Source organism: Enhydra lutris, unplaced genomic scaffold (genome assembly GCF_002288905.1).
Source record: "Enhydra lutris kenyoni isolate GAN:26980312 unplaced genomic scaffold, ASM228890v2 scaffoldscaffold42, whole genome shotgun sequence".
Lineage (NCBI taxonomy): Eukaryota > Metazoa > Chordata > Mammalia > Carnivora > Mustelidae > Enhydra > Enhydra lutris.
The window spans coordinates 5,472,541-5,495,314 of NW_019154126.1; the positions used below are offsets into that span (position 1 = coordinate 5,472,541).

At 37.1% G+C, this 22,774-nt stretch overlaps 1 protein-coding gene across 1 annotated transcript in view; it reads right to left on the reverse strand.

The window, feature by feature from the left end:
• The window catches only part of LOC111155577 (MAM and LDL receptor class A domain containing 1), a 757,926-nt gene that overhangs the window by 174,350 nt on the left and 560,802 nt on the right, over nucleotides 1-22,774 (reverse strand). The window contains exon 33 of the mRNA XM_022515825.1: nucleotides 2,133-2,334. Within this exon, the coding sequence (XP_022371533.1) occupies nucleotides 2,133-2,334 (202 nt within the window). The remainder of the gene's footprint in view (nucleotides 1-2,132; nucleotides 2,335-22,774) is intronic.

A 22,774-nucleotide genomic window follows, 5' to 3' on the forward strand; every position in this document is an offset into this window, starting at 1 on the left:
GATATTTTTATTTATCCTACAGAGTTTGTCCAATAAATAAATGTGTTAATACATGTAATGTACTTAGCAAGATGCCTGGCACATAATTAGAACCCAAATTTATCTTTTAAAAAATCTGGACATGGGGCACCTGGGTGGCTCAGTTAGTTAAGTGTCTGCCTTCAGCTTAGGTCATGATCCCAGGGTCTTGGGATTGAGCCCTGCTTCAGGCTCCCTGCCCGGCAGGGAGTTTGCTTCTCCTTCTCCCTCTGCTCCCTGCCCCCTCCTAGGGCTCTCTCTCTCTCTCTCTGTCTCAAATGAATAAAAATCCTTTAAAAAAGTTATTAAAAAAAAAATTGGACATAAAATAATTCAAAGTGCTGATTGAGAATGGAATTGAAATGTTAGATCACTAGATCTAGGATTATTAAGGGAAAAAAAGTATAAAGAAACTGTTTTGGGGCGCCTGGGTGGCTCAGCAGGTTAAAGCCTCTGCTTTCGGCTCAGGTCATGATCTCAGGGTCCTGGGATTGAGCCCTGCATCAGGCTCTCTGCTCAAGCGGGGAGCCTGCTTCCTCCTCTCTCTCTGCCTGCCTCTCTGCCTACTTGTGATCTCTGTCTGTCAAATAAATAAATAAAAGTCTTAAAAAAAAAAAAAAAAAGAAACTTTTATGGGAGAAAGCGGGAAGCACTGAGAATCTAGAATTGCATTTTTTTTCTAATTAACAATGTTTGAAAACAGGTTTTGGAGGAGTAATTAGAAAGTAGAGGATATGATGATCAGATGAAATTTTCAACCCTAAAATTTCAGACAGGATGATAAGATCCAGTGTGGGAGCTGGTTATGAAGGAAGAATATTTATGAAGGTAACTGAAACTGAAAAGGTCAACATTGTACAGGGCTGAGTGACCTGGAAGCTGAAATTACCAAGGATTTAGGATCTAGAGAAAAATCACTGGAAGGATAAGAACCCAGATGTGTGGCCTTTTTTTTTTTTTTTTAAGATTTTATTTATTTATTTGACAGAGAGAGGGAGATAACAAGGAGGCAGAGAGGCAGGCAGAGAGAGGGGGAAAGCCAAAGGCAGAGGCTCAACCAACTGAGCCACCCAAGGTGCCCCAGATGTGTGGTCTTAAAAAGAAGAAAATTTTAAAAAACAATTTTAAATTTTTTTTAAGTAATCTCTACACTCAGTGTGGGCCTTGATCTTATAACCCTGGGATCAAGAGTCACATGCTCTACAGACTTGAGTTAGCGAGGCATCCCCAAAAGAAGAAACTTTTAAATAACTCTGTAAAAATAAAAAAAAAAAAAAAATTTAAAGATTTTATTTATTTGTCAGAGAGAGAGAGAAAGAGAGAGAGAGATCACAAGCAGGCCGAGAGGCAGGCAGAGGCAGAGGGAGAAGCAGGTTCCCTGCCGAGCAAGGAGCCCCATGTGGGACTCAATCCCAGGATGCTGGGATCATGACCTGATCCGAAGGCAGCCGCTTAACCAACTGAGCCACCCAGGCGTCCCTGTAAAAATAAAATTTTGAATGAGGCATAGAGTAGCCAGAAAGACAATGACCCTATTATTTAACACTGAAAATCTGAAGATTTTATAAAAAATAAACAGCCAGTCAAGCAGAAGCATCATAAATAGCAGAAATTCGGATTTCAGTTAAGGGGATGATTTCTTACAAAATGTGTTATTGACAAGACTCTTGTTTTGACTAAGAATTCTACACTGTACTGTAGAAACAGTGAGGAGAAGGCAAATAGCCCAGGGAATGGGGAAAAGCTAATATGGATGGAAAAGACACTTTGGAAGATGATCGGTGACCAGAAGAATCCTTACCTTGCGTAAGTCTTGTGAACCTTTAGAAATAAAGAAAGTAGACAATAATGCTCTTCTAATGAAACTAACTTTCCCCTATGTCTCTTAAAGGACTGTACTCACAGTAATCTGGTTGCCTAGAGGACATGAAAACTTGATGGTTAGGCTTATGGACAGAAAAACTTTACCCCCTACAACATATACTGATCTTCCTTCAATGTATGAATAGTCTTAGACCTGGAAACAAATGTTATTCATCAGGAATTCCCAGTTCTTCTATATGTGGATAGTAAAACAATCCTTGCACATCCCATCTACTAAGGAAATCACTTACCTCCAAAGACACATTCTGGGGTGAAAATGATGTCATCAAGGGCAATAAAGATGTCCTCATTTCCAGCCAAATCAGCTTCAAATGCCACTTTAAATGCACTAGTACTGGAGAGAGGAACATGTCCATACATCCAACCAGTTCTTTTACTTCCAATCACTGACCACACAAGGATGTTTAGTCCAGATTCCTCAATGGTATATACCTAATAATGGGGACAAAAAAAGAAAAGGCAACTCTTTATGGTTTGGATGTTAGAGATATATGGGCATCCTGGTTGTTAATGGAAGAATGGAGTCTGGCAATGGGACAGCACGACACCTTGGCTATAATGCTTCCTATCTGTACAAATTGGGGTTAGAGAGTGAGTTATTTTTTCTTTAAGCAGTCAGACCTTTGTTTGTTTTTTTCATGTCAATTTCTGTGTATCATGGTAGGCATGGCCAAAACCTGTAACTATCTTAAGAATCTAAAAGAGTTGGAAAGCTATAAAACTAGAATCTCTCACGCTGAAGGACCACATTTCCCCAAGGCTGTTTCAATAGAAGAGAACACATATCGTAAGTGAACATGACCATATACAAGTCATTTTGAAAGCCAAAGTAATGTGCAGAACGCACTTACTATTCTGACAAACAGGGTATCTTCCTGAATTAACTAACATCAATACCCAGGACTTTTCAAATGCAAGAACTAACAGATTCAACACATAAAAGTGAAATAGCAATAAAGTTAGCTTTGAAACCAATCACCAGGCCAAAGTTCCAATAATCTTTTTGAACAGTAAAAAGAAATTCAAAACAAAACAAAAAATGTCATTTCCTAATGAACTTCAAAAAAAAAATCTGTATTTTAAACAACAAAAACAAGCAAGGTTGTAAATGTATTTTTCTATACTACCTTTCTGTATCTAACTTTCAGTTATCATTTCCCTAGAAATGATAGTTATACACACACATACACACACACATATAGTAATGTATGTTAGCAATCACTTATACAATGCTTTCTTTCATATGGGAAAAATATGACTCAGAGAAAAGAAAACATATAATAGTAATTTTCTTCTATTGCAACAGTGTTTTTGTCTAATAACATTTCTTCCTACTAAAAAATCCTACTTTCTCACTTTTTTTCTTGGTATCAAAATTTATCTAAAGATAATTTATCCTTCAAAAGTTCATTCATATTTTATACTATCAGGAGAAAATAACACCACTCATTCTGTTGCATGTAATGATATGATATTGTATGGCACTCCAGAAATACTCCTAAGAGCCAGAGCCACCAAATTATCTAGAGCCAGAAATTAGCATGCTGCTAACTGTAGTTAGCAACTACAACGTTACCGTACAACTACAACTACAACTGTAATGTTCACTGTTACAAAAAGTCTAAGTCAGGAATCCAGCTATTAATGGACGTTAAAAAAAAATTAAAAACACATCAAGATGATCATAGAGAAAGAAAAATAGAAAAACTTGCCCCAAATTTGTAAACCTGAAAAGTGAGATTTAACATTAATGGTAGGAAAAAGCACACATTTTGTAAGCAAAAGCCCTTTTTACATTGATTCCTCAATAGATGAAATTAACTAAAAGTCAGTATGAAGGGAATTTGGGTCAACAGAGTGTTTCCAGTCTCAACATAAGCAAACATTCATCCCAAAGCTCTAAGATCTGGTGGGTACCTATCTCTCAAATAAATACAAATTTCCTCCATTTTCAAAAAATTAAAAAGCTAAGAAGCTTCCAATTCAATGTGATAAAAGGACAACTTTATAAAGTCAAACTATGTTGAAGTATCTCTTTTTTTCCTTCATAAATCCTGAGTTACAACTTAAAGATTTAAAAGGGGATGGCTTTATTTTATAACCTTTTCTACAAAAACCAATTCAGAAAACCAAATTACATGAAGACATACCCAACACTTTTTGCTTTTTTTCAAAACCTTAGTATAAATGTATTTTATTAATTTTTTTTATTGTTTTTCATTTCATTTTTCTCTTTCAGTCATCTTAATCTTCAATTAAGCTAGCATGCTCTTGCCAAATTCCATGCTCCTTTTACTATGCTTCTCCTGAATCCACCATGACATCCCCTGCCTGTTCTCCCTCCTGCTGTGCCCCATCATGAGCATTAACTCTAATAGACTTCAAGCTATGGTACCCAATATTTCACCCTACTACAGTCCATATTCATTCTGTTCAACTTCACTAATTCACTACTTAACTCCAATGAAACTTTTTGACAATCTCATGGATTGTTTCAATTGTGACATGTATTTATAATACTATCAGTGCATTAAACTGAGTAATTGCTATGTCAGGGTTTCTGTAGCCACAATGGCCAATGGTAAAAATAGAAGGACCATTTAAGGGCTCCATATAATGCTGGGGTTTTTTTGTTTGTTTTGTTTTGTTTTTTTGGCAAGTGAGAAACCTACAAAAGGTTAATATTGTTTATTTCTGCCTTTCAGTGAAAATAATATTCTCTGTCTTCACAGAAAATTTTTGTGATAACTGTCAGCAAAATATTTTTCATTATTATTTTTCAAAAACATAAAAAGTAGACAATATGCAAGAATGGGTGGACAGTATAAACAGAGAGATGGGAACTCTAAGAAATGCTCAAAAGTAAATGCTAGAAATAAACAAAAACACTCTAACAGAAATGAAACACACCTTTGAAGGGCTCATCAATAGACTGGACATAGGAGAGGAAAGCATGAGTGAGGTGGAAGATATGTCAATTGAAACTACTAAATCTGAAATACAAAGGAAAAAAAGAAGACTGAAAAAAAAAAAAAAAAAAAAAGGAACAGAATGTCCAAGAACTGTGAAATGCTTCCAAAAGGTGTAATATAAGGTAAATATCAGGAGAAACAAAATAACAGAAGAAATATTTAAAGTGATAATGAATGATAATTTTCCAAAATTAATGATAAAAAACAAACCACAGATTCCAGAAGATTTGTGAACACCAAACATTTATGTACACCTTGGCATATGATTGCAGAGAATCAAAGACAAGGAGAAAATCTTGAAGCCACAGGGGGTTGGGGTTGGGGTGGGGTGGGGGCAAATACCTTACTTAGAAGCAGGGATAGGAATTATATCAGACTTCTCTTTAGAAACCATGCAAACAAAAAGAGAGTGAAATAAAAATGTTGGAAGTTCTGAAAGAGAAAGAAAAAAAAAAAGATAGAGACTCCAACCTGGAATTCTATACCCAATAAAATTACCCATCAAAATAAAGAATAAAGGTTTTCTCAGACAAATATGAGTTAAAACAATTTTTCATTAGTTCTACTGCCTTGCAAGTAAAGTTAAAATAAATTCTTTAGAGAGAAGGAAAATGATATCAGTCAGAAAATATAATCTACATAAAAATATTGGAGAAGAATAAATTAAGAAATAAAATATTCTATTTTTATTATTAATTGATCTAATAGGTAACAGATTGTTCAAAATAATAGCAGCAAGAATGTATTCACTGATTTTAGTTGTGGGGTAAGTGAAATAAATGAACAGCAGCATGCTATAAGGACAGAAAGGAGGGCCTGAAAATACTGTTTATAATGTTCTTGCACTACACATGAAGTGGCATAGTGTTCTTTGCAAGTGGACCTGGGTTACTTATAAATGCATACTGCAAATTCATGGGCCCAAAATTAGAAAAATGAAGTTTAAAAAGAAGTATAACTGATATGCTATGAAAGAAGAAGAAAAGGAATCATACAAAACAATTAAAACAAAGGTAAAAAAAAAAAAAAGAGTAGAGAACCAAACAAAGCAAAACAAAAACAAAACAAAAAAACCCAAAGGGGGTTAAAAAAAAAAAAGCAAGGTCAACAAGTATAAAAGAGAAACATATATGCTAGATATTAATCTGAATACCAGTAATCACTTTAAATGATAGTTTTCTAAATATACCAATTAAAGAGACTGGTATAGTGGATTAAAAAACAAAAAAGACCCAACTATATGTTGCCTATAAGAAACTGGAGTTAAATATAAGGACACAGATAGATTAAAAGTAAAAGGAATAAAAATATACCACATTAATATTAATGAAAAGAAAGCCAGAAAAGCTGTATTAACTTTCGACAGAGAAAATTTCAGAGAAAGGAAAATTATCAGGGACAATAGTTCATTATAAAATGAAGAGAGTGGTAAATTCCCTAAGAAGACACAACAGTCTTGCATGTGTATGCACCTAATACCACAATGTCAAATGCTTGAGACAGTAACTGGAAGAAGTGCAAGGAGAAACAGATGAATCCACTCAACATCCCTCTGTCATTAATTGACAATCAGGAGGCAGCAAATCAGTAAGGGCATAGCTGAACTGAACAGCGACCATCAACTTTACATTTATAGAATACTTCATGCAGCAACAACAGAAGACACAGCACTCTCAATTTCACAGGGAACACTCACAAAGACTGACAACATTCTAAGCCATCAAGTACACTGTAGCAAATCTGAAAGAACAGAAATCATACTGTATATGCTCTCAGGTCACAATGGAATTTAACTAGAAAACAGTAACAGGGAGATATATAGGAAACCCAAAAATACTTGGAGATTATATAACACACTTCTTAGTAACACATGGATTAAAGAAGAAATCACAAGAAAAAACTATTTCAAATTAAATGAAAATAAGAGTACAATTAATTAAAATTTGTGGGATGTAGTGAAGCAGTGCTTAGAGGGAAATTTTATAGACTTAAATTCATAACCAAAAGCAAGAAAATCTGAAATCAATCACCTAAGCTAGTTTTTTGAAAAGTATAATAAAATTATTGTTTATGTTTACTATTATTTTTATATAAATAAATATATTTATTATCATATTTATTAAAAATAAAATTAAACTTTTAGTCAAGTTACCTAAGGAAGCAAAAGAAGATGCAAATAGAAATATCAGCGATGACAGAGGAACTATGACTAGTGATCCCAAGAAAGGATAATAAAGAATTATTATTAACAACTCTATGCCCACAAATTTGATAAACTAGATGACACTGCCAAATTTCTTGAAAGGCATATCTATCAAAATTCACAGAAGGACAAATAGATAATCTCAACAGGCCTGTAATAATAAAGAAATTGAATCAACTATTCCAAAAGAGAAAGCACCAAGCCCAGATAAGTTCACTGGTAAATTCTACCAGACATTTAAGAAAGAGATTATACCAATTATCTGTAATCATAACCAGAAAATAGAAAAAGAGGAAACATTTCCAAATCCATTCTATGAAGCCATCTTTACCCTAATGTCGATACTAGGTAAAGAAAACGCTAGAAAGAAAAATGACACAGCAGTATCACCCATGAATATATAGATTCAAAAATTCTCAGCAAATATTGGCAAAGTGAATCCAATAATGTATAGAAAAAATGACAAATAACCACTAGGTGAGATTTATTCTAGGTATGATAGGCAAATTAAACACTGGGAAATTGACCAATGTCATCTATCATATCAGCAGGATATAAAAGAAAAATCATATGATAATATTGATGACTGATATGCAGAAAAATCATATGACAAAATACAACACCCATTCATGATAATAACTCAAAGAAATTAGAAATAGGAAAGAAACTTCCTCAATTTAATAAAGAACACCTACAAAAAACCTACAGCTAAGCCTATTCCTCATGGTGAGAAACTACACCCTCTTCTGCTAAGATCAGGAGATAAGCAAGTATATCTTCTCTCACTGCCTCTATTTGTACTGGAAGTCCTAGCTAATGTATACATAAAATAAAGAGAAGAAAAGGAATAAAAAGATATATTGATCAGGGTGTTTAGGTGGCACAGTCAGTTAAGCTTCCAAGCACTTGGTTTGGGCTCAGGTAGTGATCTCTGGGTCCTGAGATACAGCCCCATGTCAGGCTTCATGCTCAGTGAGGAGTCTGCTTGCAATTCTCTCCCTCTGCCCCTCCCCACCTCTCTCTCTCAAATAAATAAATAAATCTTTGAAAAAAAGATATGCTGATCATAGAAAAATAAAAATCCTTTGTTTGAAGACATCCAGATGGCCAACAGACACATGAAAAAAGGCTCTACATCACTCGGCATCAGGGAAATACAAGTCAAAACCACAATGAGATACCACCTCACACCCGTCAGAATGGCTAAAATTAACAAGTCAAGAAATGACAGATGCTGGCGAGGATGCCGAGAAAGGGGAACCCTCCTACACTGTTGGTGGGAATGCAAGCTGGTGCAATCACTCTGGAAAACAGCATGGAGGTTCCTCAAAATGTTTAAAATAGAACTACCCTATGACCCAGCAATTGCACTACTGGGTATTTACTCTAAAGATACAAGCGTAGTGATCCGAAGGGGCATGTGCACCTGAATGTTTATAGCAGCAATGTCCACAACAGCCAAACTATGGAAAGAACCTAGGCGTCCATCAACAGATGAGTGGATAAAAAAGATGTGGTATATATATACAACGGAATACTATGTAGCCATCAAAAGAAATGAAATCTTGCCATTTGCAACAACATGGATGGAACTAGAGGGTATCATGCTTAGCAAAGTAAGTCAATCGGAGAAAGACAACTATCATATGATCTCCCTGATATGAGGAAGTGGAGATGCAACGTGGGGGGTTTGGGGGATAGGAAAAGAATAAATGAAACAAGATGGGATCGGGAGGGAGACAAACCATAAGAGACTCTTAATCTTACAAAACAAACTGAGGGCTGCCGGGGGGAGGGGTGTAGGGAGAGGGTGGTGGGGTTATGGACATTGGGGAGGGTATGTGCTATGGTGAGTGCTGTGAAGTGTGTAAACCTGGTGATTCACAGACCTGTACCCCTGGGGCTAATAATACATTTTATGTTAATAAAAAAACAAAAAAATGCTTTTGTTTGCAAACGACAGGACTATCTACATAGAAAATCCCAAAGAATCAACAACAACAACAAAAACTCCTAAAACTATTAATTTACAGCAACGTTGCAGGATATAATGTTAATATACAAAAGTCATTCATTTTCTTCTAACCCAGCAATGAACAACTGGATTTGAAATTAAAAACATAATATTACTTAGAGTAGCCCAAAAAGTACAGGCTCCATATGAAGAACATTATAAAACTGATGGAAAAAAAATGAAAGCTCTAATTAAATGGATGATATTCTGTAAGGAAGACTCAATATTGTCAAGATATAAGTTCTTCTCAGCTTGATACATAGATTCAATTCAATCCCAGTCAAAATCTCAGCAAGTAACACAGAGGCTCCTGAAAAACTCATTCTAAAGTTTATAAGGAAAGACAAAAGTCAGAGAATAACCAAAACAATACTGAAGAATAAGAACAAAGTCCAAGAACTGACACGACTTGACTGTAAGACACTTCAAAGCTACAGTGATCAAGCAGGTGGTATTGGCGAAAGACTAGACAAACTGATCAAAGAACTGAAGAGGGCCTGGAAACAGACCCACATATGTACAGTCAACTGATTTTTGATGAAGAAACAAAGGCAACTCAGTAAGGGAGATTAGTATTTTCAACAAATGGTATTGAAACAACTAGATCCACATGCAAAAAAAAAAAAAGTGATCCTAGACATGGAACTTCCATAGCTCACTCACCAGAACAAATTCAAAGTAGCTCACATACCTAAATGTTCACCACAAAACTTTAAAAGTTCAAAGAAGATAACATGGGAGATAAGTCTATGTGATCATGAGTTTTTCTTTTTTTTTTAAGATTTTATTCATTTATTTGTCAGAGAGGGAAAGAGCACACAAGCAGGGGGAGTGGCAGGCAGAGGGAGAAGGCTCTGGCTCAGCAAGCACGATGGGAGACTCGATTCCAGGACTCTGGGATCATGACCCAAGCTGAAGGCAGATGCCCAACCGACTGAGCCACCCAGCCGTTCATGATCTTGGGTTTTGAGATGACTTTTTAGCTATAAAACAAGAATCCTGCATGATCCATGAGTAAAAAAACTGGTAAGGTAGACCTCATTGAAATTAAAAACTTCTGCTCTGTTAAGGACACTGTTATGACAATGAAAAGGCAACACAAAAACTGGAGAAAATATATTTTTTACAAATTTATTTATCCCAGTGAGATAGTACACGCGAGAGAGCAAGTGGGGGGCGAGGAGCAGAGGGAGAGGGAAAGAGAGAATCTCAAGCAGAACACAGAGCCCTACTCGAGGCCCAATCCCATGACCCTGAGATCATGACCTGAGCCGAAACCAAGAATTCAATGCTCAACCAACTGAGGTCCCTAGGAGCACCTGGCGAAGATTTCAAAATACACATCTGATAAAAGGACTAGTATCCAAAATATGCAAGACGTTTAAGACAAAAATGAGAAAGTAACCCAATTAAAATAGGGACAAGAGATCTGAAGAGACCCCTCACCAAAGCAGTAATACAGATGGCAAATAAGCAGAGGAGCAACTCTCAACATCATATATCACCAGGGAAATGCAAACAGAAACGGCTAGCATACTCATTAGGATGGCTAAAATCCAAATCACTGAAAACACCAAATCCCAACAAGGAACAACAGAAACTCTTTATCACTGCCGGTGGGAATGCCAAATGGGACAGCTACTTCAGAAGACAATTTTGCAGCTTCTCACAAAACCAAATAAACTCTTATCATATGATCCAGCAACTGTGCTCCCAAGGGAGTTGAAACTTATTTCCATACAAGAATCTACACATAAATGATTATAGCAGATTTATAATTGTCAAAACTTGGAAGCAACCAAGAGGTTCTTCAACGGGTAAATGGATAAACAAATGTTGGTGCATCTGTACACCGGAAGCTTCTTTAGCCATAAACGAAAAAATGAGCTATCAAGCGACAAAAAGACATCAGGGAACTTCAGTGTTTATTTCTAAGTGAAAGAAGCCAATGTGAAAAGGCTAGAAACTAGAAAACTTTGAGAAGATAACAAAGGAAAAAATCTAGGTGACTTTGGGTTTTGTTTTGTTTGTTTTTTGGTTTTGTTCATTTGTTTTTGCTGTTTTAATTTTGTGTATGTGTTTTGAATAAGAGGTAAGTTTAAGGATAACAGTACGGGACAGAGTGGGTAGATGCTAGGGCCTGTAGTAATGAGCTTCCCAGGAATAGAAAGACAGACAGGAATTGTCCAACAGATAAGTAGACAGACAGAGGGACAGGAAAACAAAGAAAATGGGTAGGAGGCCAGGACCAGTCTCAGCACCAGTGTTGGGGCTGCAGATCCAGTTCTGCCCTCGCGACCTAGGAAATGGACAGGGCTGGCATGGGCCTCAGTCCCCATTGTGCCCCTCTCCTCACTCGGTCTTGTGCCTCCCCAGAAACCAGGGACTTTTGCATGTTGTTTCCTGGGGGAACAGAATGGTTTTTCTGGGAGTGCAGGGAAGGCAGAGGGTGAAGGCGCTTGGAGGCTCCCTGGGGAGGTGGAGGCGTGGGTGATGTCGGGGTAGCAGCAGCAATGGGGCAAATCTGCTCAGTTGGGGGCTCTGCAGCTGGGGCAGGCCCCTCGCACCCTGCCCACCACCCCAACATGGTGCGGATCAACACAGTTTCCAGTATAATTCTACCTTTATGGATTTCTGGAAAAGGTGGAACTATCTATAGACATAGTAAAGAAGATGAGTGGTTGCCAGGGGTGTTGGAGAAGAAGGGAGGGAGGAACAGGTCGAGCATAGGGGACTTTCAGGGCAGTGACACCACTCTGTCCAATACTGTCGACAGAGGTCATGACATCCATGTGAAAACCCACGGAATGCACAGCACCAAGAGTGAGCCCCAATGTCAACTACAGACTTTACTAATAAAGTGCTAATATTGACTCATCCATCAAAGCAAACATGCCACAGTGATGTAAGATGTCAATAATAGTGCAAAATTGGAGAGAGCTGTGGGGAGGGGAGGCTCTATGGGAACCGTCTGCGCAGGCTGCTCATTTTCTCTGGAAACCTGAAACTGCTTAAAAATTAAAGTATTAATTAAAGAATACTTAAAAAATCTAAATATACACAGTAGAGGAGCAATATAGCTAGTGGAGAATTTTTCTTATTTGCTCTGATTCACTCAATTGCCTATTTTATTGGAAAAAGACTAATGTCTCATCCATTTCAACACCAATTAAGCATTATTCAAATGGGTCACTTGGTCCTCTCTTTTTTTTTTTTTTAAGATTTATTTATTTATTCATTTTAGAGAAAGAGAGTGAGAGAAAGCACGCATGCAAGTGGGTGAGGAGGACAGGGAGAGAGAGAATCTCAAGCAGGCTTCACACTCAGTGCAGGGCTCCACATGGGACTTGATCTCATGATCTGAGCCTAACCAAGAGCCTCACACTTAACAGACTGAGCCGTCCAGGCACCCAGTCCTCTGAACACATCTACTCTCTCTTTCCTCCCTTCCCTCTTCCCATCACACTTTCTATTTCCAGTATTGGACATTTATAAAAATCACGTGGCCCATCATCTCTTGCCTTGCAGATGTCAACCGCTTACCCCAGTTCCCTCTTAAGAAGCATCTTTGTCTATTAGAGGCAATAGAATTATCAAAGTACTAGGTACATTAAGCTATCAAAGGAAGCCCTGAAGAACTCAGTAATAGCATTTTTCTAGAACTGGGCCTCATAACACAGGTAATAAAAATGTCCTTCCGGAGGTATAAATACTTCTTCAAGATCTCTCTCCCCTCCCTCTTCTTACGCATCTCACTACTCTCTCCCTCCATGAGGCTCCCTTGCCAGTCCTCCTAAACACCAAGGACATTCTCAACTCAGGCTGTTGCACTCTTTTGCTTTGTTTTCTTGTCTGAAATATTCTCCCAGTATGTCTCCCCTAGTTGCATGGCTCACTCCCTGGTCTTTTTCAAGTGTTCGCTCCAAGTTTACAATCTCAGCGTGGGCCACTGTGACCATCCCAGACCCCACCAATCCTCTTACTCAGCCTCACTGTGTTACATGGTCTTTGCAAAGAGTATCCCACTTACTCATTGATCACGTTTCCTGTTTAACGTCTATTTCACGGTGACAGCGGAAATCCTATCAGGGCAAGGAGTCTGTTTTGTTTATTTAGGTACACCTAGAATACATGTATATAACAGGTGCTCAGCAAACATTTGCTAAAGAATGAAAGAATGGAAAAGTTCAACATTTCATAACTCCAGAGCTGGAGAGCATCTCAAGACTTTCTAGTCAAAAACTTCAGAGAGGACCAGGGAGAATGCCTGACTCTCCAGTCAGGGTTGGAAGCAGAATCTCGGGTTTCTCGCTGTGCAATTTCCACCTTAGCAAATTCATTATTTTGTTTGAAAAATAAATGTATCTACTTATAAGAATCAAGATCATGCGGGTACTGCACTGAGAGCTAACAAAGCTCTCATGGCTAAGTTTACAATTAAGTGCGTGTTCACACTAAAACATCACCACGCAACTTTTTGGGTTTGGAAGTCACTGAGTTATAAAGAAGCTACAGGGCCTTAAGATAAGGAATTTACCTGAGGTTAAACAGAGGAGCAGATGATTAAAAAACAAACAAAAACCAAAAAAACTTGGAATGATCAGAATTTGAATCAAAGAACAATCTACAATTCAGCTCTGTCTTTAAAAGTTGAAGAGCAGGCTGCCTGGGTGGCCCAGTGGGTTAAGTATCTGCCTTCAGCTCTGGTCATGGTCCCAGAGTCCTGGGATCGAGCCCCACATCAGGTTCCCTGCTCCTTGGGAAGCCTGCTTCTCCCTCTCCCACTGCCCTTGCTTGTGTTCCCTCTCTCTCTGTCAAATAAATAAATAAAATATTTTTTAAAAATAAAAATAAATTTAAAAAAAGTTGAAGAAATATATCACTCTTTTATATATCACACTTTTTTTTCTTTGTCTTTCTCATTTGAGATAGGGGATCGAGAACTCCAGTCTGTTATCTAATATCTCAAAGCAGATGAGGTAAATTCATTCACATGAAACCACTGTTCAAACTAAAAAGAACTACCTAAAAGTGGCTGGTGATTATTTATGGTATAGGAAGGCATTTCTGGTCATCCTTTTCATATTTAAAAAGTGTGAAACTTTGCTTTAGTATTTAACTTACCTAGCAATAAGAAGGCTGAACAGTGTTACAATCAGAGGCTAGGACCCAGATTTTAATCCTGGCCATCCCAATACTAACTGGATATCTTAGGCTAAATTATTTAATCTCTTTGAACTGCGACTTATCCTCTATTAAATAGAAGAAATACTAATATCTATTTGATAAGTCTATTATTAGATCTAAATTAAAAGTATATATATTTATATACAAAGTATATAAATGTACATAAAGTACTAACACTAAGTGCATTTCCTTTCTATTATTAATTATTTACGTTTGCTACTTCACATCCTATTTCATCTATTCTAAAAAAAAAAGTTCACATATGAGGATGAGTATGTTCGTGAGAATGTTAACTGGATGATTTCATTATGAAAAGCTGATACTCTCTGTGGGATCCCAAAAAATGACCTCACAGTACAATTCAAGGTTTTTTCAGATTTTTTTACAAAAACATTGCCCGGGGCCTTGTAAATAAGGGGAAGAAGGACCAAAGAGCTTTAGAAATGTTCGGTGTTTCCAGTCATTAGTAACTTAGGAAGCTAAGGTCTCCTACCTTTCAGTCAGTTGCCCTTCCTGAACATCACTCAGTTTGCAATAAACATCACAGGCTGTATCCGAGGGGAAAGAGCTGAGAAAAATTACAGCTACTACCCATGTAGAAATTGAAATGGCTGATTTGTATGTAGCTCTACAACATTAACTTCACTTTCCTTGAAAGAGACAGACTGTTTAGGAGTAATGAGAAATAAAGAACCAAACAAATGTCTCTTACTAGCAGAATGACCTGGGTAGCATTTGATGTTACGCTGATACTCACGTGCTTTTTCTCCCACCTGACAAGACCAACTTTAAAATGCTTTCAAAACAACTTCCCTCAAAGTGAAGGAAAATTTAGACTGCAAAACAGCAAAGGAAAAAACATGGAACTGTGAGCTGATTGACTTTTCTTTTAGCATGTTCCACAAAACTGTAAATATATGGAGAAGATGGTCTCTGGTTCTGATGGGCAATGGAAAACACATATTTACCTATATTCCTCAAAATAAATATAAAATATATTTACCTATATTCCTCAAAACTATTCCATTGAAAAGACAGAAAAAATTCTGAAATAAATCCCCAGAATCACTGGAAAATGAGGAGCACAGCTACCAATACACAGAAATAGTTTTTTAAGGACTTTCTATAAAACAAATGGAAACTTGTTGGATAAAAATGCGTGAAATTGAAAAACTTACAAACACCTGCAGGTGAAACAAAGAGGAACAAAAAATGTTCCCAGCAGAATTCTGGAATAACCCAGATTAATGGAGGAGGCCATAGTGGAGGAGCCGTACATGCGTCACTAAATAAGTCAACACACTTCCTAAAAAAGCCAGGTCCCTCCCTTGCATTAGAAGCCATTGATTCTAGCGTTTGTACTTAGAGGACTTAATTACCACTGACATGGGAGATGTGACACAGGAGTCCCTGAGGGGCCAATGGGATGGGAGAAGTAACTGCCATGAACAACTTTACCTCCCACACCCCACCCCCAAATAAAGAAGCTACCAGGACATCATTAACATAAGCCCGATGGAAAACAGAACTCCTCCTCTACACTCAGAGCAACACATAACCAGAGATCTTGACTCAGAATGTGCATTCCCTGCTGGGGCAGTGAATTTCTTACTGGGTCTGAGGGCAACAAAATACATGGAGTAATACTATTCAATCTGGATTCATCATCATATAGGAATAGAAAACCAACAGTAAGTAACCTGACAGTTGAGGAAAATTCTTAGAGAGAGACATTATATTAAACAGAACACTGAACACCATGAGGATGACTGCTATCAGAATAAATGGGGAAAAATAAGGAAATATAATTAATTCCCTTGAGAAACTGGGGCCTCCATCATATCTATGAAATAGGACAGGCTTTAAAAGAAGCATTCAGAGTTCTCAGAAATTAACAAAATGATTGCTAAAATAAAACTCTCAGAGAAGAAATGACTAGCAGAATCAATGCAGATTAAACTCCAACCAGTGAACTGGAAAACTAAGCAAAGTGATCCTGCTAAGACTACAGAGCCAGAGAACCAAGAGATGAAAACTTGGAGAATATCTGTGAAGGGATAGCAAGGACAGATCCAGAAGTTTCTATGTCTGTCTCATAGATTTTTCTAGAAGGAGATAATCAGATAAATTACAGATGAAAATCTCCCTGAGATGAAAAATGACAAAGGCCCATCAAATTGCTGTAGGGATTTATGAACTCCAAGCATAAAAAGAACATTTTCCCTACTTCCTGACAGAAAAGAAGAATATGTAAAAATCCTGGAGCAGAAATAATCAGACATCTCTCTTCTATAAGGCAAGTGGATAATGGATGTTAGAATACATTGAAACAACGCTATCAATTACTTAAGAAAAAAATAAGTCTGACCCTAGATCAAACTACTTTTTAATATGGGTACATATGTATGTACACACACACACACACACACACACACACACACACACTTTTTTTTCAACCAGGAACTCAAAAAGCTTATCACCCATGCACAATTTCTGAAATGCATGAGCAAAACATGTTGTTAGGGCTGAATGTGCCTCCTGCCCCAAGTCCACATGTTGAACCCTAAATCCCAGTACTTTACAATGTGACTGTATTTGGAGATAGGGGCTCTAAAGAGGTCAGTATATGAAAAGGGGGCCATTCACATGGCCCTTAATCTAATCTTGCTGGTGTCCTCAGAAGAAGAAGAAATTTGGACACAGAAAGAGACACTGGAGTTGCACACACAGGAAGAGATACTGGGGTTGCCCACACAAAAGAGACACAACTCGAGGACACGGCAAAAAGGCAAACATCTTCTGCACCAAGGAGAGAGGACTCAAGAAATCAAACCTGCCTGCACCTTGATCTTGGAGCACTAACCTCCAGGATTGTGAGAAAATAAATTACTGTTGTGTAGGCCACCCAGTCTGTGCCATCTCCTTAAGGCAGCCTTAGCAAAGTAATATCAGCAAAAAAAAAAAAAAAAGAATCCAACATAGCGGATTATGTAGGAATCAATAAAGAGTAGTGAGCAAAGATGCCTAGAAAACATACAGAATTATATAGTATAAACGTACACTTGGTAATTGTGTTCTTGTGAGGTCTACAGCGTTTTTACAAATATGACTGTCAAGAAAGCAGATGAATTATTTTCACCCTGAATCTAAGGTTCCCGTCAAAAAGAATAAGCCATAGGGCTGTAGGAGAAGATGAGCTGGGTCAATAAAACTTGCCAAAGTTGTCTTTCATTTGAGGGGTGGGTGGAAACATGCAATTGATTTTCAGTGATACTGGATAAATATTTTAAACAAAGTGATCCTTCTTAAATCTTAATCATTAAAATCTTAAATCACTTAAACAAAGTGATTTACTAAAAACTGTGTCCACTTTAGAAAGAGAGACCCAGAAAGTAAAATTTACTGGAAGTTAGGGGCACTGGGTGGCTCAGTTGGTTAAGTGTCTACCTTTGGCTCAGGTCATGATCTCAGGGTCCTGGGATCCAGCCCCTGCATCAGGCTCTTTGCTTAGCAGGGAGTCTGCCTCTCCCTCTGCCTACTGCTTCACCTGCTTGTGCTCTCTCTCTGACAAATAAAAAAATAAAATCTTTTTAAAAATTAAATAAAGAAAATCAAATTTATTGGAAGTAAGCAAAAATTCAGGAAATCTAATCAACCCTACTAAAGACTGGTATAGGGGAAAATATAAAACAAATGAAAGACAAATAGAAAACACACAAAAAATAGGTCTATATCATGATGAAACAATAACACATGTGAAAAGGACTTAACTCAATTATAAAAGCCAGAGACTCAGATTATGGGAAAAAAAATCTAGCCATATGCTGTTTGAAACTGATATAACTAAGCCAAGTATCATGGGAGAGTTAAAAATAAAGGCATGGGTAAAGTACTAGTAAAATTATTTTTTAAAATTATTTAAAAAAAGAAACTTCCATATTATTAACTGAAAAAAATAAGATTTGGGGAAAGGTATAAAGAGGGACATTTAATATTGATAAAAGTTATGACTCTCCAAGCACATATAACTGTCTGGAATCTTTACACATTCAACAAAATGGCTTTGGAATAAAAAAGGCTGAGAATAATGAAAACAAACTGTAACTTTCATAATTTCCCTGAAGCAATTTAAAATATTATTTTCCTAAGTTGACAAATTAAGTTGAGATAATAGTAAATATGTAGAGGAGTATGACTTAATTTATCTCTGTGCGTCTATCATCTCTCTCTCCATCTACTTATCTTTGTAGGGAAGGAGTAATCATTCTTTCATACACCCATAGAAAATTCACAAATAAACATATGAATTCCACATGTGATAATGAAAGTATGTCAAATTAACAGGGAGAGGACACAGTAATGAATCAGTAGTATTGAAAGAACCAGCTTGCTATTTGGGGGAAAAAAAATGAGCTTCTAACCTTTCACCATACCCACACAAAATGAATTATAAGTGGCTTAATTAGTTTAATCTAAAATCGAAATTATGTATTAACTAAAAGAAATGACAATATTTTGGGTTTTTTTAAGGTTTTATTTATTTTTTTGAGACAGAAAGCTTATGAGGGGAGTGGGGGGAGGCGGCAGCAGGAGAGGGAGAGAGAGAGGTAGTCTCCCCACTAAGCAGGGAGCCTGACTAGAAGGGGCTCAGCATTTGGACCCTAGGATCATGACCTGAGCTGAAGACAGATGCAGACACTTAACCAACTGAGGTATCCAGGTGCCTCAAGAATATTTTGTTATTTTACAACAGGCAAGGGCTTCCTCAGCATTAAATCTAGAATCTACTAGTAAAACAGATTCAAAGATTTCATAAGATAAAAATATAAAAGAAAATGTGCTTAAACTTTGAATATGTTTTTTGTTTTTGTTTTAAGAAATCCTATTGTGCTTGGGACCTAGACTTCTAAGCAAAGCTGACCTTTGGTTCTTTCTCAAGGTGACTTTCCATCTTGCCCCTTTGTAGGCAGGTGTAAGAAATACCTTCTTTTGCAAATTCCCACATCTGTCTTAAAACTGTGACTTGATTTTACTTTTTAGCAGCAAATATCTTTGACTTGAGGTCACTTTTCTTTTTCTGTTTTTCTGATATTCTAAAGGCAAAGTCTAATCTGAAGGTCAAATTAGATTAGCTCCTTCTCTCAAGTGTCAACCTTTGCATTTCCCACGGCACCTTCCCATTCTGGTAATTTATCAATTATTTCATAGCAACTTAACAGCCGGGTTTTTACCATCCTTCAGTTAACTTTTCTGTTATCTACAATGGAAGATACACAGTACATGCCGGCATCCTTTTCTCTACCTGAGCTATCAAAGTTTCACTGCTGTGAAGATCTGTACGCCTGTCTTTACTAAGCTGCTGATACAAGCCCAGGATTCTTACTATGTCTTGGGTGACATGTGTGTGTTTGAGACACTCCCCTACATACGTGTAACCCACCGCAGGGTCGGAGGTGGTGAACTGCCTTGCAGAATGCCCTGCACACTGGATACCACCTTACCTTTCTCTCCTACTCTGAGACCTATCAGATTAAAATATGGGATACTGATATTATATAGGGAGAATTGTGAATCTATTCTCAAAAAGGGAGGAAACTGCTAAAACATACTTCGGTTCCTTTCAACTATTGTTCTCGATATTACCTGTGCCACACGAGTGTGCATAATACATTTAGAACTACTGCCCTCATATTTTACTTTCCATATTTCTGCTTAAAATAGCATGAAATGCTCAAATTTGGAGTACGATCCAGAATCTTCCCTACAAGTCTGTTTAGAGGGCAGAAATTTGCTAAGTATGTTCAACAGCTCCTACCCTCATCTCTCTACCTTTTATGCAAGGGGACATTTGCCCTATTATTTCCTGTCTTAAACATTATTTAATGGGCATTCTCAAAAGCTTCCTTCATAAACTGGGTGCCGTCACTTGTACAAACATGTTCATGAGGTTCGGCGTTCAACAGGAATGAGAGAGCAGCAGTTAGCCTGGAACATCGGGTAAAACGTACTTTAAAAAAGGGTAAGATTAAGGGTACCTGGGGGCTCCGTCAGTTAAGCATCTGCCTTTGGCTTGGGTCATGATCCCAGAGTCCTGGGATGGAGCCCCACATCAGGCTCCTCCCTCTGCCTGCTTCTCCCCCTGCTTCTGTGCTCTCTCTGACAAATAAATAAAATCTTAAAAAAATTTTTTTTAAAGGATAAGACTATATATAGAACACTGATGGTGCCTCCCAACAACTTTCATAATAATATATCATAAAAAATGTATTTTAAAATGAAGCATTAATAGTAAAGAAAATGAATAAAAATCTATAAATTGTCTTAAGCATATGCTACGCAAACTTGTATCTATTTAATTTTGAATATGTATTTTCATAAATCAAGTATACATTAGACTTTTATGAATATATTTGCTCCCCTTTGGAAATTTAATATTTTTGCTCATTTTTCTTGTTATTCAACATAGGACTGGACAAATTTCTGCATCGGACTATTTACATAATAATTATGCCATTTTTTGGTAAAGTCTGCAAACTCAAACCAAATCTATACTGAAAACTATAATATGCAGAACATACACTAGGCAAAGCACCTTTGAAAGAATAACTATTGGTCTAACATATGATTTTGAATAATAGAAATACAGAATATAAAATATGCCCCAAAAAATAACCTTCTAATTCTAAGATGCAGTAGAGCAGAGTAATTAAAAGCACAGACTGGGGCCAGAGGATCTGGGGACACCCTGGCCTGCCATCTGCCATCTCCTAGCTCTCTGACCTTGAACAAGTTCCTGAAGCTTTCTTGATCTCATTTTCCTCATCTGTTAAAATGTAGATAATGTCAGTATTATCCCATTGGCGTGTGAAGACTACACATACACACACACACACACACACACACACACACACAAGACTTTAAACAATGGATGGTATAGTAACCATCTGATATTTTGCTGTCTTTTTTTCCCTCTGTTCTTACTATCTCCATAAACATCACATTAAAACAAAACAAAATTCACAAACATGGGGCCACAAGAAAAACAGTTCCCTGATTGGAACATTTACATGCTAAATTCCACGGGTTTTAGCAGAAATCATTTGTGTTTAAAACTCAACCCTAAGATAAAGATCATTTCACACAGTAGGCTGACTGTTCTGAAATATGAATAATTGGCTTCTTGAAGCCCATTTAGATCTATTAATTCATCTGTTATCACTGAAGGAAACTTTAGGAAGTAGTTCATTTTTTTCCCCTCTATGCAATTAGAAATTTCTGTAAATTACAAAAAAAAGTTATGAAAAGTATCGATTATAAAAGTTCCCTATCCATTTCCTTTCTGTGCCTTTATAAATGAGTCCAGAATAATAAAAAAGATATTAGTCATTTTTAAAGAAATTCTCTTTCCCTGTGACAAACTTTCTTTTCGTCAGCATTCAATAATTCACCTGAGTTGGCTAAGTATCAAAACAAGCCAGAAGCTAAGAAGCCGAACTAATGGAACTAAGTCATCTCATGGGAAATTATTTGGTTCACTTAGGGCTCTTTTAGCAATGTGGATCAAAAAGTGACCAGCACCATTTTAAGGAGAGCTTTTAATTTTACATGTAGGGAGGTAATTGAAAGACAGAAAAAAAAAAACCTGACCTAAAAAATAAAGTATGTATTAGCATTATCCTTTAATTTTCTAAGCCTTTGAATCAAAGGACACTGATGCCTGTGTGAACATTTTATTATTCTGAATATTATCCATTTACTATTTTGAATATTATTCCTTTACCATCAGGCTTCCATGTTCCTATAAAATACAACCCTTTCTATGCAACCTATTTTGCCAACTTTGCAGGCTGGGGTAAATCTGAATCTTTTGGCTTTTTATCCTAAAAATTAATTGGAAAATCATATCACTCTGATCTCATTGACGGTATAAGTCTTATCTGCTTTAGCTCTATATGATGCCCTTCATTAATATACTAATAAATTAAAGCATGTTTTATTTAGAAAATAGTTTTTTATGCTGGGTGAAGATCTAAGTATTCATTATTTATAGAAATTACTTCCCAATTTATCCTTAGATTCGACTCTAAGCAAAGCCTGGAAATCACCTCTAAGTTGCCTCTTTGTTTCACTGCCACACCTCTAGCCACCTACCACCCACCAGTCCCCATTTCTTCCCACAGAACAACCAGATAGATCTTCTAAACTTCCAAATGAGGTTATATTATTCCACAATTAAATACTCTCTGCCATCGACTGAACACGTCCCCCCAACCCCGAATCACATGCAGAAGCTCCAATTCTCAGTGTTCTGCATTTTGGAAATGAGGTGAGGTGTTTGGGAGGCAATCAGGTCAAGAGGGTAGACCCCCCCCCCCCCCATGAATGGGATGCATGTCTTTATAAGACGAGACGGGGAGAGATGATCTCTCTAGAGGTGAGCACGCAGTGAAAAAGAAGGCAGCCATCTGCAAACCAGGAAGAGGTTCCACACCAGGA